The 17,316-nt window shown below is 39.6% G+C and overlaps 1 protein-coding gene across 2 annotated transcripts in view; it reads left to right on the top strand.

Moving 5' to 3' along the window:
- Nucleotides 1–2,696: 2,696 nt before the first annotated feature.
- The window catches only part of RAD4 (DNA repair protein Rad4 family), a 189,051-nt gene continuing 174,431 nt past the window's right edge, over nt 2,697–17,316 (top strand). Inside the window, exon 1 of one of the 2 annotated variants that reach the window (XM_089797296.1) lies at nt 2,697–2,893. In XM_089797296.1, coding sequence (XP_089653422.1) covers nt 2,851–2,893 — 43 coding nt within the window. In that variant the 5' untranslated portion in view covers nt 2,697–2,850. The remainder of the gene's footprint in view (nt 2,894–17,316) is intronic. The other variant, XM_089797297.1, reaches the window with a different exon arrangement.

The following is a 17,316-nucleotide window of genomic DNA, read 5'->3' as shown; positions in this document are numbered from 1 at the left end:
CGAGTTTTTGGGCCTCATCGAGGCATGTTTTTGCCTTCAATGGTGAGCCTGAAGATTTTATACCAAAATTGCACACCAAAATTTTGCAATAAATCCATGAATACTCATGATATGGTACTGAGCCTCAACTGGTAGGCTGATATATCCAAGATGAATATCTACCTCTGAAATTAGGTCATTCCGAGTTCGTATGACTAACTTACTAAGTAACAAGCCTCCACAAACAATAACTTTGCATTAAGACAACCCTTATTCAAACAAATGAAATGAAATATTTTTGGTTGATGCAAGATTGCTCTTACACCTAGGATGCTTCTGCATCAAATATGAACCCCTAGTTGATCCTCCACGACTTCAAATAGAGGAATTAAATAGAGCGAAAAGAAATGAGTACTACAAGATTCCTACTCACAGAGACACTCGTCATTAATAATGCGTTATTAAAGAGTCATCTCTTTGTATGCAAGGATTGCATATTAAGCACACAATAAATTGTGGGAAAGGATGTGTATAAATTATGATCAAATGCATTGTAAAGACATGAAACCAAATTCCACAACCTCCCACAATATCCTTCAAGCCTATGCAAAATGGGAGTTTTGTAAATTTCCACCATAGCAATCTATCATGTCATTCACATTGTCTTTCAAGAATAGGTCCACATGATATCCATGGGCTCCATGGATTTCAATACCATAAAACATTGTTACATTAAAAAATCCAACATTTCATGTTGCACAGAAAAATGATTCAAGATTTAAGTAAAAATCAATCCCATGAGTAAAAATGACCTGCATTTATGACATCACTTGCAACATTGCTAAAATTTGCAATACCATGGGGAATTTCCTCTATTTTTAGGTGACGAGGAATGTACATCTCTGCCACATCTTTACCATTTGGTAAAAACAATTTCGCCTAGGATTGCTTTATTTGAGGATGAAATTAGGGGCTACTCATTAGGCTGATAATTTGCATCCCCAATGTAATTGTAATAAAATGATTATTGCTCTTTTATAAGACTTCAATTAAAATTATTAACTATATTTCTTATTATATAATTATCTAATTTTAATCTACTAATTTTATTTTTAGTCAATAATTATTTTAATTAAAAAATCTATAATATATGTATTTGAATGATACTAATTTCAAATATTCTACAATACAAATAATATTTAAAATAATTATCAATTAAGTTCATAAAGAAAATAATTAATTAATCAATTTAACTACAATTTAAACTTATTTTAAAGATGTGTATTATTTAGTAAATTTATTATATTTTAAATTAGTGTAAATAATATTTTAGATAATTAATTTAACTATAATGTAAATTTATTTTTAAGATGTATATTATTTAGTAAATTTATTATATTTAAAATTAATTTAAATTTAACTATAAAGCTCCTTAATATATTGCATTCATCTTTTTCCTATTTTTTCAAGTGTTCAACAAGGAAGAAATGACTCAGCACGATATCTGATAATTAAGGTTAACAACATTCTATAATAGTAAACATGTCAGTCAGAGGTCAAGGTTTTTCTTGAAATTCAACACAAAGTTTCTGGGAAGATCCAAATTGTTCCTTTGTGAAAGGTTGCCCAAGGATACTAAAATGTAGTTCGTCAACATGTAATCCTCCAAATGCAACAAAAAAATATCTGCTCAAACAATGAAGCACAAACAAGATTGTGTATGCTAGCTTCTTCTTAGTTTGTTATGTGAAGAGTCCAATAGAGAGTGCATTGGGATGGAATCAAAAGACAATCTGGCGATGATAGAAATCGAAGAGAGCCAAATAATCAACATAATCCCTCGCATAATGGAGAATTTGAGCCGATTGGATGATCATCCATAGCTTGTTATCACCTAGTCTGAGTACCCTCAACGTGCTTAGATGGAGGGGGACAAAATAAGAATAGGGGAAAACTAAATGCTTCTATCTTACATTAATAGGATTGCACCTTCTTTCAATTCATTCCGAATTTCAAAATTTATATCCCTTTTCACATATCTTCAATTATTGTAAAGATAGGTTAAAGTATTGTAGAAGCATGCAAGGTGATTGGACACTTGAGTTTTCAACTCACAATTGAGTTGAAAACTTGTATTAGAACTAATAGAAAGCTATGTCAGGATTAACAGTATTCAATCACCAACGAACTAGTATAAAATATTTTCATCAAAATGTTGTTATTGGACAACATATCACAATCTAAGAAATTTATAGAGAGATAAATATAGAAAGATAAATGTAGATAAAGATATGGATGAAAAGAAATAGAGAGAAGTGTACATAAGATATAGAGAGAAGTAGAGATACATATACAAACAAGTAGAGATGGGGTGAATGTGAGAGGAGAGAAGGAATGACATAAATGAAAAAAGATGTAGAGAGAGTTAGAAATAGATAAATAGAACTATGGAGAGGTAAGACTAGATAAAGATAGATAGAGTTAGACATAGAAAATAATGTCATTGTTCTTTCTTTACTCCTCTCCTCTTTATTTTTCTCACAATTACCCCTCTCTTGATATATTTTACCTTTTAATATATCTTGAGCATATCTATTACACGCAGGGTGCCATTGCTAGTCACATTAGCACTATACTTACTTTTCTTGTTTTAAAAATCTACAAATGCACACGTGCCTTGCCCTCGTACAAATTCACACGTGTCTCTAAAACTCCACAACATTCCTTTTGCCAAAATCCCGCCGTAAACGGTAAAACTGTTTACATCGACAAATTCACCGCCTATAGTCGAACCTCTGTGGAAAACAAGGGATTCTCCTTCCGCTTGTCCAGGACAAAAGGGATTTTCTATCGCAAAAACAAAAGGATCAAATGCAGACCAGAAAAAAAGCCAAGTTAGCGGAATCGACCGGAGGCAAGTAAATTATCAGAATTATATTGCCTCTAGCTTTCATACAGTCCTACTATTCCGAACATGGGCGCTGTAGCTTCAGATGGAACTACTTTACTAGGGTTTTAAGACCCTATTATTTACTTATAGTTATGAACTACATTTTACAAGAATTTGAACCGTTGAATATATTTAAACTTAGCGATTGTATGTTGTGTGGAAATTCTATGCTGGTTAGCCTTTACATACGTCTGAAGAAGAATTTTTCCAGTGAATTTGTATAAAAATTATAAGAAATTTTTGAATAACGGAGTTGATCCACTATCAGTATGAAAGATGGAAGATGCTTTGTTGTTATTGCGGTACAGAGCTTCTTTTCTGGATATGTCCAGCAAATGTCTAGATGACATATGTGTTCCACCCAAATGACTATATAGATTAGCTTCCAAAATTTAATGATTTTATTAGCTGATAATATGTAGTGATTTTGAACTAGTCGCTAAGAACTAACGATTTTAAATTAGCCGTTAGAAATTAGCTATTCTAAACAAGCCAATCGCCACTTAAAACGGCGAATGAAAAGTAGCCATTACGTACGAGTTATAATATTACATTAGCTGGTGCAGACTAGTTGTTGTCAATTGATGCTAAAATCCAGCTGATACGTAGTCGTGAATTACCAAGTTACCTGATAGCTACTCCTTCTTCCTTGGTCAGGAGCCGTTCTTGAATTTGTGGATGACAAGGATCCTTGATTGGCTCGAACTTAAGCTGTCGTCCCTTCTTAGTTTGTTCAGGTGTGCGCCGATCTCCATTGCTCCCCGAGACACAATTTGAAGCAATGATCTTCATTTGTGATGATTTTAACCTTTTGATACAATATTCGGTGTGTATAAGAGTCATAAGCAATCTGCCAAGACTGACTTCTCTAATTTGTTGAGGCAGATGTCTAAACTGTTTTCGTTTATCCTTGTTAGTACGGATACTCAAGTCTCAACAATGTAAGGTCTGTACACGAGCATTGACTTCTTAATTTAGGCTATAAACGAGCCTTTTAAGATTTAATAACCTTCTGGAGATTGTTTTGTGATTATTGGATTTGATGTTTTCAAAAAATTTATCAATCTTATTGGTTACCTTTTAATGAATGCTAAAGGTCTCAGATACTTTAAAGCATGGGCAAGCAGTTCATCTTTAGCTACACTCGGATACCCCTCGAGGGAGTTGTTAAGAGGAAAATTATTAGATTACAGCTAGCAATGGCCAAAGCTGACTTGCTTACCTTGTTGAGGCAGATGTCTATGTTATGCTGTTTTATCTGTCTTGCATAACTTAGATTTTCAATTTACGACCTAACTTGCAGTGACCCAGAATTCCACGAGATCAGCACTGCTGTTACTGGCTCCTTTTTGATCTTCCAACCCGTTTCTTTTTTCCTAACAGTCCAGGCACATATTTATACAGATCCCAACCTGTGTGCTCAGCAGAAGTGTAACCGTTTAAAACATGAAACATTATAGTACTCATAGGTGAGGGGATGATGCAACTGTCATGAGCCGCCACCCTCAAACTAGAGATGTTGTTGGAGCTGCAGGTTAGAAAGGTCCACGTACAGCACCAGTAATCAGCGCCCAACAAATAGTAAAAAATGAAGTGCTCACCTCCAAAATTGATACTCTGTCAGACGTTGAGGTAATCACCCAGACAGAGCAAGGAGGCCTTATAGCCAATGATGCCTGCCATCTGAAATAAATGCCACTTTGTCAGGGTATGAGGAGGGAAGGATAACCATCCATGATTCGCCAGCATAAGAGATCCTTCATGTAATTCAGAGTTGCCAATAATAGTAACAGGCTCCCAACAGAAATAAAACTGATGCCAGGATTGCAGACCGTACAGCCCATGCTCAGCACAAAGGTGACAGCTCTCTCAAATAACTGAAACGAATAGGTGACAAGGCAGATATATTTCAATTTTCACATCAGTCAAATAGAAGTATCACACTTTTTTGAAGTACAACCTATGAAATAGTTTTGGAAGGAATAAAGTAAAAAAAACTCAGCAACAGTGGACGGGCCCTCTGGAAGGTCATACAGACATTCCATCTTTGAAGAATATTCAGACAGTGAGCTGCAATGCCCAGCAGAGGCCAGGTGCTCTGGAAGGTCATACAGACATTCCATCTTTGAAGAATATTCAGACAGTGACCTGCAATGCCCAGCAGAGGCCAGGCTCAAAACAGAAGAAAATAAACCACGCTAAACAGGACCTGCAAACATATGTGAAAATCAATAGCATAATATTTTTGGGTGTGTACAATTGCGTGAGCCTTGAATACTCCTGCGTCAAGATGCTTTGGGTAGATGAAAATGTTCCATCAATCTTGTAACTCATTCGCATTTGAGGAATTTTGGAACTGAAATGCCATGTTTGGTAATCTCAGCTGCATGCAAGTAGGCCGCTTCATCTGCTGCCTTTTTTTTTCATTCGACCATGTAGTGTTGTATATTGCATCCCATTACAATTTCACGCTCTATTTTGGCCCCCTGCTCTAGTGTGTTCTTTCATAGCTCATTTTAAATCTATTTTGGCCCTATCACATCCAAATTGTTGTCATATGCTAATGTCGTAATCAGATCATATGTCCTGGGACCTTCCAAAGGGCAACCCTGTTTCTTTGGTCCCTTTTTGGGTGGACTAGGGCGCCCAGTACTGTAGTATACTGTCCCCTTTTTGGCTAAGCCAGGAAATAGAGACAACTATCTAGAATTCCAAATCACAATGAACTTCCTTTCTTGAAATCCTTATTGGCTGCTATCAATTATGACTTATGAATATGAAAATGGTTTAATTGATATTATTATTATTCCAATAACAATTTGTAAATAGAAATCATTGCTATATGTGATTTAATGTGAAGGATTGTGCAAATTGATCTTTATCCAATATTAGCCTTATCTAATATTACTATTACAATAAAGAATGTGATTGTCAACTAATTCTATAATCACTTAATAGTGATCAGATTGCTGCATCAATTATGTTCCTTAATCATATGCAATGACTGGTAAGAGAATTTTGTCTATGACGATCCAATTCCTATTTCTGATTTGATCTTCATAATATATGCAGTGATGACTGATATTGTAATGTACCTAATTTTAATAAAGTGACTTAATTAAGTTAATTAATTAAGTGGTCCTAAATTGTAAATAATATCATAAGGAGTTATTTAATTAATTAATTTAATTATTGAATCAAGGGGCCAAATTAATAAAAAATAAACTATTGTGGGCTTGCCTGTTAGCCTTTGGGAAACTTTCCGGAGTCCTTTATAAGGCTGAGTTTGACATAGTTGTTGGTATGGCGAATTCAATATTTTAATTGTATTTGCGAACTCTAGTTGGAAGTTCAACGCTGTTTGCCGTTTCAGAGGTGCAAGATCCTCCCTACTCTAGCACTTTGCAGTTTCAATGGGAATCATTCCGCACCCTATCTTGTTAGTGAATCTCAGTTACTGTAATCACAAATATATTATGTGTGAGATTCTGTATTTGTTCCTCTGCGTGATTATCTCCATTGAGCAGTTTATCAAACATTGTGTTAGGATCTGGAATATATCGATAGCATTAAGTTCCTTATGGTCATGCCCACATCCATGCCTGCTCCATGCCCGCACCCGCACCTGCACCCACCCCACGTCTGTGCTTGCATCCGTGTTCGTGTTCACATCCGCATCCGTGTCCGCATCCATAGTTGCATTCCAAGGGTGTCATGTCCACATCCAAAGGTGTGTGTCGTGTACTACAGACTGAAAATACCATATGGGTTTGTTAGACTGTACGGGTATTGCAAAGGCCACACGACATCCCAGCAAGCCACACAGAGTTATTCATCTGCAGGCAGGGGTTCTCAGAGATACACGCCAACAAGGAGACATTGCAGATGTGTTTTTTATAGAAACAATATTGCTATCTCAGATATGGAGTTTAGATACTTGCAATGTCTGATATCAATATTGCTTAATGGTTGCTTTCTCAAACGTGGATGCATAACATTGCAACAATGGTCTAATGTTGTATCTGATATATATGCGATTATTGCTTGCAATCAATGGCACTGTATCTGTTCTAGAACCGTGTACTTGCAACTGGTTTTTTCTTGAGAAGGCAGAAGTTTGATAAGATCAAATCCAAAAGGATTGAATCGAGAGGTAATCAACTTGATGTCCTTGGCTGAATTCCATCTCCTTACATATATCCTGTAGTATCAAAGGGATTGGTTGTAAGGATATGACTTATGCCTTCTCATAACCACATCACTTCATGATACAATTGTTAAGTGAGTCGTAGTACTTAAAAATACTAATTGCTGCATACGCATCCCTGTGTTTATCACTTTTGCTATATTGACCAATTACCCTTGATAGACGTTGCATTCTTCCATGAGTCTTCATAATTGTACTTGTGGATTATGTTGATAAAATTCTCGTTCCTTGTTTCTTGATTGCTGTCTGTTGAAGTTTGTAGCTGTGATAGAGATCTTTATCTTTGATTTTATGAGATAGAAATATGTTTGTTATGACTGTTATGGTCATCTTCAGCTGAAAGAGATATTTATGATTATATTCAAGTTAATATTATGCAAAAAGACATGTCATATGTCAAGCAAAGAGGCATTTTATATGTCGAAATATGAAGGGTCTTATTTTTGGGATTCTAAGAGACCTTCTGTGGAAGATGAAGAGTCTTATGCAATCTATTTATATGATTGCTTGGTATATTGTAAATCAAGAAAGTGAAAGCCTTGTACTCTGAACATTTCTTGATCAATAAAAGAAATATTTTGCGGTTTTGGCTGGGTTATTCCCTTCATATGGAAGGGTTTTCCCAGGATAAATGCACTGTGTATTTGTTTGTATTATTTCTGCTCTTGTATTGCTGTTTGTCTCTATTTCTGGGTCTTAACTTTAATATGGTATCAAAGCCTTTGATAACAACAGTATAGGAGAACGTACAAGTCTATTTGTGTTTGCTAAGGCTAATAATAGCTTTGCATTTTTTAATGCCTTTCGAGTAGGAGATTGACTTGGCATAATATGTCAAGCGTGAGATTATTTTGTGAAGTCACCTCCTTTGTGTTAGGCGAATTTTGGACTCCATGCTTGGTGATGGAAAAGAAAGTAATTTGTGTTTACCGTACTGGTAAAGAAATCAACGCATATAGACAATGGAACAGAATAGCAGAATTATATTCGCATGTCAGACATACATTATGCTTCATAAGATGAGTAATAGAAGTTGCTTTACAATGATCCCAGACGGGATATAAATACTATCCGCCAAACCTTCCCGAAGGAGTCTATCGGCCACAAACATTATGTCTGCTACAAACTATTTACCCGTCAGCTACAAAATACAAAACACCGATGACAGTCATTCCGTCGGCTACAGAAACATCGACAACAATCTAGTCGGCTGACACCATCCCCCCCAAAAAGAAAAGTCGTCTCCTGACGACTAACAAAATATCTGAGACAAATTATCAAACAAAATACATTAACGGACTAACTGTAACAAGAAAAATCTGCTCTTGTCACATCACTTTCAACTTCGTCACGTTGCATCTGTAGCCTCTGCTAACACAATACTGTCTTCTCAAGCTGACTTTGATAGCCACCCACGCTACTTTCTCTATTTCCAACTCCTGGGTACCCCGAGCCAAGTGTCGCTGCACTGCCTCGAGCTGGACGATCAGCTTCTCCCGAGCTCTCTACGCATCCACCAAGACAGCCTCACAGCCAACACCTACTCCAAGTGCCTTTGGTACACAACACTTTGCCTGCAGCAGCTCCAGGTCTTCATCAACTGGTCAAACTCTCACGACTGATATCCGCAATGACTGGGGGTCCAAGGGGCAACGCCCTCGGCGGGGTCGAGGGGCAATGCCTCTCGCCGCCAAGACCAAATTAGCACTCCGGAACCCACTCAAAAATGCATGGAACACACTGTTTTTGCCATTTTCTACCGATTCCAAACTCTTTCTGGTAACCACTACTGCTTCCCCTTCTGTTTGGCATCGTCTGCTACTCATTTTGAACAACTTGAATTTGTTGTCGTCCTTTTTTTTTAAAAAATTTTTTTTTAGAAAACCCCGCACACCCATCTTCTACATAGACTCAACAATCTCTCCTCCGCAAATGAGAAACAAAACTCCAACAATCTTTCGCTGAAACAACTCCTCCGACAATGAGAAGCTCAACAATTCTTCCGGCAATGAAACAATAATCAAGCAAATGAGTTTTGCCCTTGAACTTTCTCCTCTACGTGTTGTAAACCCTCAAAATTTCATGGGCTCCACCCACGACTGACGAGCAAGCCGTGAATGTGCAGCACCGTCTCCGAATTCAAGCTTGCTGGACTACTGTTCTCAATCCCTCTGAATAATAAGAGGAAGCATCAGAGTAATAGTCGGAAGTCGTCCTGCCTACCACCGGAAGACATTTCATCGGAAGTCGTCCATGACCAGTTCATGTGATTAAACAATGAACTTTATGAGCGAACCCTTGATTTGAACACCACAGCCAAGAGTTTTGTTTGGACTGAACCCAACATTGCCATGGCACTGAGATGCCGTCAGGTTGCCGTCCGTTTGCAGGGCTTTGCCAAATCTTTTAGTGGAGCCAAATCAACCTCCAATCAATGCGTTGAAAGCACCATGCTGTAAAAAAAAATTCGTCGACTCCTTTTGCTGTTGATCCTTCTTCGTGCTCATTACTTCATTGTAGATTGCTGAACCTGCACCTTAGGTCACCGAACGGTCTGCGAGCACTGAAGGAAATTTGAATTTGGAGGAGCAGCTTTGGCGTTAAATGAAATGGCGACGATGGACAGTTTTCAAAATAACCCTGAGGGTTGCTTCTGCGGGCAAGGCAGAGCCGTGGGGAGTTGATCGCGGGGCAATTTCTCGCGGAGATGTGCTTGCAAGCAATCCCCCGCAGAGAGTTACTCGTGGACAAGTGCCCGCGGGGTCTCTCCCGCGAAGAGTTGCTCGTGGCCAACTCAACTTGTGGTTATTTTATTTTATATTTTCAAAATTTTTTTAAAAAATTTTTTTTGTTTTTTTTTTTTTGAAAAAAATACATAGGTACCTCAATTTTGCCTCCGGTCGTCGCCATTCTGCAATGACAAGCAAGTCAGCTGGCCCTTCTGCGACAGCAACGGAGTCTTCTTGGCACCATATATTTTCAATTTGGATCCATTCACTGCGTGAGGTATCTCTTCGTCGTGCGAGGTTGACAATTTGATCGCTCCATTATCGCCGACCTCTCGAATCTGATATAGTCTAACCCATCTGGCCTTGAACCTTTCCGGTTTGACTTCATTCTGTCCGTCGTACTTGAGTACCAATTGCCCGGCGAAAACTTGTTGAGTCTGAGAGGTTTGTCATGCCACGCCTTACGTCTGTTCTGTGTCACCTCCGTCGCCCACTGTGCCTGCGAGCGTGGCGCATCTAGATTATTTCCTTGCTGTTGGTACCCTTCAAGTAATTTTATGGTGTAATGCCTTCTTTTCTTCCTGTGCGGTCCGTTCGCCGTGTACCGAATGGTGGGATCTTTCTTTTTTCTAGGTTTTGACTGTATATTCTTCCCCTCAGCTTCAGGCGTAACCGCCTTTCCTTCTTCCGCTGCTCTGTATTCCTTCAGACACTCATTTTCCTCTTTTTTCTCACCTTCGTTGACCCTTAGCATATTACAATTTGGAAACAATTCGTAGTCTTCTATCTACCAGTGGTAAAGGCCATTCACCGAGTCTAGGTCGTCATCATTGGATCCTCCTCCTAGTGTCAATACTCCTTCGTCGTTCGGTTCCATTCTCCTTTTTCCTTCATCGTCATTTCTTTCGTCGTCACTGTCGCCTTCACCTTCTGAGTCTGACGATGTTGCCTCCTCACCTACCATTTGTGTGTGCAGGTCAATTGTGAATCTTTTGCCTCCATGCTCCATTGATAGAGTATTTCGTTTCCAATCATGTTTTGCTTTTGCTTGCACCAACCAAGTCCGTCCTAGAATAGCATCATATCCTTTTCTTTTTAATGGAATGACTACGAAATCCAATAAAAATGGTTGCGTTCGAATAGTTACCGGTTGCGCTTTCAAGATTCCCAACGGTTTGATTCCATGTTGGTTTGTCGTGAGCAACTAAAATGCAGGTGGCCACAACGTCGACTTTCCCAACTTCTTCCAGGTATCCTCTGGTAAGACATTCACGCCGGACCCTCTGTCGACAATTGTGTTTGTCAAAACATTTTCCAAAATCCCCATCTCAACGATCGTCGGATGCCTTCCCGTTGTGAGCACCAAAAGCATTGGGTCTATTGTCGCCGTTGCACTATTGTCCCTTCCTGTGTCCTCCGTTTCTTTCAGAAATGGTGTATGATTCAAAATGGCCATCCGTAACTGGGGCATTGTGAGGAGAAGGTCACTTATCTTGATTGGTACCTCTGTTTGTAAGATCTGCTGTACAATGTTTTGTTCTGTGAAATTCCTTGCTAAGGTGTCGGTGATGTCCTTCAACTGAGATGTCCCTGCCGACGATGTCTTTCCAATTTCCACCTGCGCTTCCCCCAATTTTCTTTTTTCCTCCGTTGGCAGTTTTGCTTGCCTTTGCATAATTGCCAGAACCTCCTCTTCATCCGTGCCGATAGTGATCAAGTTTACTCCAGACTTTGGACACTTGGCATCTTCATGATCACCGGGTCTGCACCATCTGCATAGTAATTTTGGTGTGTTTGCCGCTGTACAATCCTGCGCAAAATGACCCCACAAATTACATGCTTGGCATTGAATGATCGGCCGTCCGTTTGCATCATACTGAGTTCGACTTTGGCTCCCATTATTATTGTTATTGTTCGCACTGTTGTTATTTTGCCCTTTGTTATTATTCCTGTACCCTCCGGATGTGGCACCTGCGCTATTCGTATTTTCGCTATTGCCCGACGGGGAAGCCTCTTGTGTAAGAAGCACTTGCGGAGATCCTCTTGTCTTTATGTTAAAGGGGCACTCTTTTGTCGAATGGCCCATGATCTGACAAATGTCACAAAATTGGTTCTTTGGACACAATCCTTTAGTATGACCTTCGGTCTTACACTCAGTGCACCACAGTTCACTGCCTTTTGGCTCCTTCTGCATGTTTTTAAACTCCTTCATCATGCAGATCATGTCCTTTTGGAGGGCACGAACCTTCTTACTGTTGCCTTCCTCGTTGTTGCTATCACCCCAGCAGGCTCGTCCTCATCCGAATAAGATGAGTTAGTGTTCTTCTTCTTCTTTGTTTTCTGCTCACTTTCAAGGTCCAATGCTCTGTTATAAGCTTTTGTGTATGACGACGGTGGCACAATTTTCATTTTCCTCGTCAACTTTGAGCGTAGGCCTTCCACGAACCATCTTTTCTAAAGTCCGTCCGCTGGCTTACTTTCCATTTTGTTTATCAAATCTTTTAATTTCCTGGCATAAACGCGAACGGTTTCGTTCTTCCCCTGCTTAGTATTGAAGATCTCTGCTACAATTTCATTATCATCCCGCAACAGTTTAAATTCTGCTAGAAACTCCTTTTTAATGTTATCCCAACTGTTTAGCTTTTGTGGATCTATATTAGTGAACCAATCAATTGCTACGCCTCGTAGGGTGGCCAAAAATTGCCTCATCCAGTCGTCTTCATCAGTTATCCCATTTGCCTTCCAGATCGTTTCACATGTCTTGCAATGTCGAATGAGATTGGTCGTACCATTGCCATTGAACTTCGGCAGTTTCTCTTTGGGTCCTGCCATCACTCCTAGATTCTGTGCACGAGCGTTGTTTGTTCCTGCAACACTGGCACTGTTCACTCTCGCACCGGCGGTCTGCACTCCCGCACCGTCGATCTGCACTCCCACACCGGAGGTCTGCACTCCCACACTGGCGGTCTGAACTCCTGCACCGGAGGTCTACACTCCCACACCGGTGGTCTGAACTCCCACACCGAAGGTTTGAACTTCCACATCGGAGGTCTCAACAGCTGTGAACCTTGGTGAAGAAGAAGGATCTTCTGAAGTTGTCTCCCGTGGAAGTGTATCCCGGACGAAGAGGTCACTCCACGCTTGTGCTCCCTCGGCACTCCGAGCTGTGCGAGTCGATGCTCTTCCGTCTGAATTCTCTTCCCTCGTTGAACACAAATTCAAGAACGCCTCCTGCGCTTCTTCCACCAACTCCACCCGCTGTCGAGTCTCCTTTAGCAATTCCTCCGTGCTTTGGTTTTCATCGGCAATCTTCTGGAATCTCCTCCGGTGCTCTGCCTGCTGTGCCAGAATTAAATTAGCTTGAGCTGCGCGAATCTCATATTTATCCTTCACCGTGTTCTTATTTTTATTCAACAGATTCGACATTTAATTTCCATCCGCCTGCCTGCGTACCAGGTCCATCGGGCAACGACGCCAAATGTTTACCGTACTGGTAAAGAAATCAACGCATATAGACAATGGAACAGAATAGCAGAATTATATTCGCATATGTCAAACATACATTATGCTTCATAAGATGAGTAATAGAAGTTGCTTTACAATGATCCCAGACGAGATATAAATACTATCCGCCGAACCTTTCCGAAGGAGTTCGTCGGCCACAAACATTATGTCCGTTACAAACTATTTACCCGTTGGCTACAAAATACAAAACACCGACGACAGTCATTCCGTCGGCTACAGAAACACCGACGACAATCCAGTCGGCTGACAATTTGTTCTTCATTGAGCTTCTAATTCTATAGAATTTGAAGAGGGTTGAGGCCTGTCACTAGCATCTATCAAGGAAAAAAAGCTTGACAATGGTCACAATAGTTTAAGGATTAGAGTCACAATGGACAGGATCTACATATAATCTTGTCATGGTGTCTTTTGTTTTTGAAGCAAAGTAATGTTTTCATGTTGATTGAAGCTAATATGGATAGGAGATCATCTGATATTAATCATCAAATCCCGTGCATAAGAAATTTGATGTAGATCGTCTATTATTTATCTTTGTTTGTGCAGGAGTGATGACCAAGCTTTATACGTGCTTCAATATCCTTACAGAGATGGACCATTTACTCCATGGAGGCTATTTTTTTATTGTGTCTCTTCTAAGTGGTGATTTCTAATTATTTCTACTCTTTATAGTTATTACCAACGACTCTTGGAGCATATGTGTTTTATTCTTAGATTTGGAGCCTATGATGATTTGGCATCATGACTTGGCTCGTGCAAGGTGGAATCAATGGGAGATAAAATTCAATTTGAGTAAAGTTTCATAGTGGTTGGAGTTGGGCAATCTTTTGTGAAAAGCTCTCTGGGTGACTCTCCATCTACCGATGGTGATGATTATGTGGCAAACACAATCATGTTATGCAATTATCGTTTGATGGACCCTCTAGTAGATGAAACGTCATTCTTGTAACTTGTATTATCTGTTGTAGTGGTATTTGCACAATACATGTCGTTAGCATCGTTTCATATGATATGATTGTCGGTTTGGTAAATTCCTTTTCTCATTGGGTCTCTTCAGCTCTCTGTCTTATGTCCTTGCTAAACAATGACTTGGCATCTATATGATGTGTTTGTTTATGTCGTGGTGACCATCAAATGATGAGTTTGAAGGGCAAAATATCAACAGTTTTGGTGTTGTGGTTTCTGTCGACGCTTGCGGAGGAGATACTTTTTGGTTTTGTCTCTTATTAGCACGTGCAGAGGATTTATGTTTTGTTCTTGAAGAGCATGCTTAATCGATGATGTCGTGACTGCAAGAAAAGGGAGAAGTAGAGTTTTGCTCAAGAATTTCTAATACGTGCAAATCATTCATAGGTAGAATGTACCTATTGAGGTGAGGAGTCAGGTAGCTTTCGAAGACAGTGAAGGTGCATGATTGGAAAGGAAACATTTGCGTGGGAATACCGTGGACTGGGGTGACCTCCACCTTAGCGAGAGTGAGTTGTGAAAATTAGTACTTAGACTTTTAGCACAAAAACTACAGATGTGGCATTGACAATGGCCACGAGGAGAGAAATAATTAGTGGCAAGCAAAAACAATGTCCGGGAACGAGGGTTACTACTTGTTTGTTGGGGGTCTTTTGTGAGACACCATCGACATAGAGCTAGAGAGCACCTTCAACCATTTTGGCAATGTTTTGGAAGCCCAAGTGTTGTTAGTCAGAAAAACTACTCGCCCTTGTGGTTTTGGCTTTGTAATAGCTTCTAATTTGCAAGCCATGGAAGATGCAATTGATTAGTTACATGCACGAGAATTAAATGGGAGGAACATGTTTGTTTGCAAAGATCAACCTAAGGCAGAGCTAGATTCAGATTCAGATTCAGATTATGGTTTTGATTTTGGCAACAATTCTAAAAGCAAAATGCTTTTACTATTCCTTGACATCATGAAGTTGGTGTTTCAAAAGCAGTGTGGGGTTAATGCTTTGTGAAGTGGGTGCTTCTAAATTGTCTAAGAGATTACCACAACATTGGAAGCCTGTGGTGTTCCTTCAAAAGATACATAGAGGTTTTTTGAATAAGCCAACAGAGGCACAAGATGAAATCTCTTTTGTGTGTATATTTGTGTGCATTAGACCAGAAGAGATAAGTATAAATGATTACAGCTCTTGAATATTGATTTTTTAATAGTGATTTCTTTTAGCATTGATAGTCACGAGTTATCAATATTCCTCGTGGTTGCAGGATGCAACGGTGTGGTAAATAGTGATTTCTTTTAGCATTGATAGTCATGAGTTATCAACAGCCTTTGTGGTTGCAGGATGCAATGGGATGGTGAGAAATTATGCATCGTTGTTTGTAGTCTTGATACTAAACTGATGACACATTATTAAAAGGGGAAGATCATACTTAGAAAGAGAAACTATTTAGCTTCAGAGGGAGGTTACGTGATAGAGGGTGATGTTCAACTCTTTGCAAGTTTATGCAATAGTCATCCATCTTATGTTAGTGATTAAAGTTGTCCATGCTGAGAGGGGGTCTATCTTAAGAGAAAATCTCAATTATTGATGCATTCTTCTTTAAGAGAAGTTTGAGGTGAAAGTCCTCGTTGCACCCAGTGCAAGTAGGTACGGTGGACCGCTCTCTGTGTGTAGGCATGGTGGAAACTTATTCTTCTTTGGGAGAAGTTTGAGGTGAAAGTCCTTGTTCCATCCTTTGCAAGTAGGTACGGTGGACCACCCTCTGCGTATAGGCATGGTGGAAATGTATCCTTCTATGGGAGACTTTTTAGATAAAAGTCCTTGTTCTACCCTCTACAAGTAGATATGATGGATTACCCTCTGTAAGTAGGCATGGTGAAAGTCATGCATCTAGCTTCACGACTCTTACCTTATGTGCTTATTAAGTAACTATGGTGAATTATGTTATGTTGAGATAACATATGTTATGTGATTGACATCTTTGGTTGCAGCGATGAGTGTCTGCCTCATTAAAGATATCTCTCTTGCTAAGACAGAGTTTTGAGGTTTGTAGTTGTGATAGAGATCTTTATCGCTGATTTTATGAGATAAAAATATGTTTCTTATGACTGTTATGGTCTGTTAGAAAGTAAAGTCCACCAAGATAACTGAGGAGGGGGGGGGGGGGGGGGCATGAATAAGTTATCCAACTATTAAAACATCTATCTTATTAATCCTTAACCATGTGAACAATATAACCAACAGCCATAAGAAGATACACATACACAACAACACCAAATATGTTAACTAGGGAGACCCTTGATCAGAGGGAAATGTAATGTTCCGACTAACCCTGAACTGAACGAGTTACAGAAACCAAAATAGCTGTACGGAAGTGGACAAGTATGCACAGACTGGGTGGTTGTACGGACTGAAATGGAGAGCCATATAGTATGCTGGAATAAGGTTGTATGTGGAGATGGTCAACAGGGAAGGCCGTATGGTGATCAAGTGGCCGTGCAGTAGTTTGTGTCGTGTACGGTGGAGAGTGAGGGAATGGCGTACGGGGATGGCTGAGATGGCCGTACGTTGGATTTATGGAAGTCAGGAGGGATGTACGGTGGAGTGTGTGGAGGGTGAAGGCTGTATGACTAGGGAAGTAGTGATAGAAAAGATAGGAAGTGGTACGGCTAGATATCTGTGCCCTACGGTGAAAACACCCTTGTTTATTCACAAACGCAGATTTTGATGGAATCTAGACACAAATAATATAGACTCGAATACAGATAATTCCTTCATTAAATATATATGCCAAAAGATGATGCTCTGATTTCCCAGATCCAAGCGAAGTATTACATGCAACAACGAAATAGGGTGAGGGTTGAATCCCACTGAAACCGAATGAGCCAAATAGGGAAGATCTTTCACTTCCGAAATGGCGAACGATCCAAAACTCCAGTAGGAATTCACAGTACATAGAAAATAATCCAA

Source organism: Cupressus sempervirens, chromosome 8 (genome assembly GCF_028749045.1).
Source record: "Cupressus sempervirens isolate cs-2001-9-10 chromosome 8, ASM2874904v1, whole genome shotgun sequence".
In the NCBI taxonomy this organism is placed as follows: domain Eukaryota; kingdom Viridiplantae; phylum Streptophyta; class Pinopsida; order Cupressales; family Cupressaceae; genus Cupressus; species Cupressus sempervirens.
The sequence above is the reverse complement of the archived record's forward strand: the minus strand, read 5'-3'. Positions and strand labels throughout refer to the sequence as shown.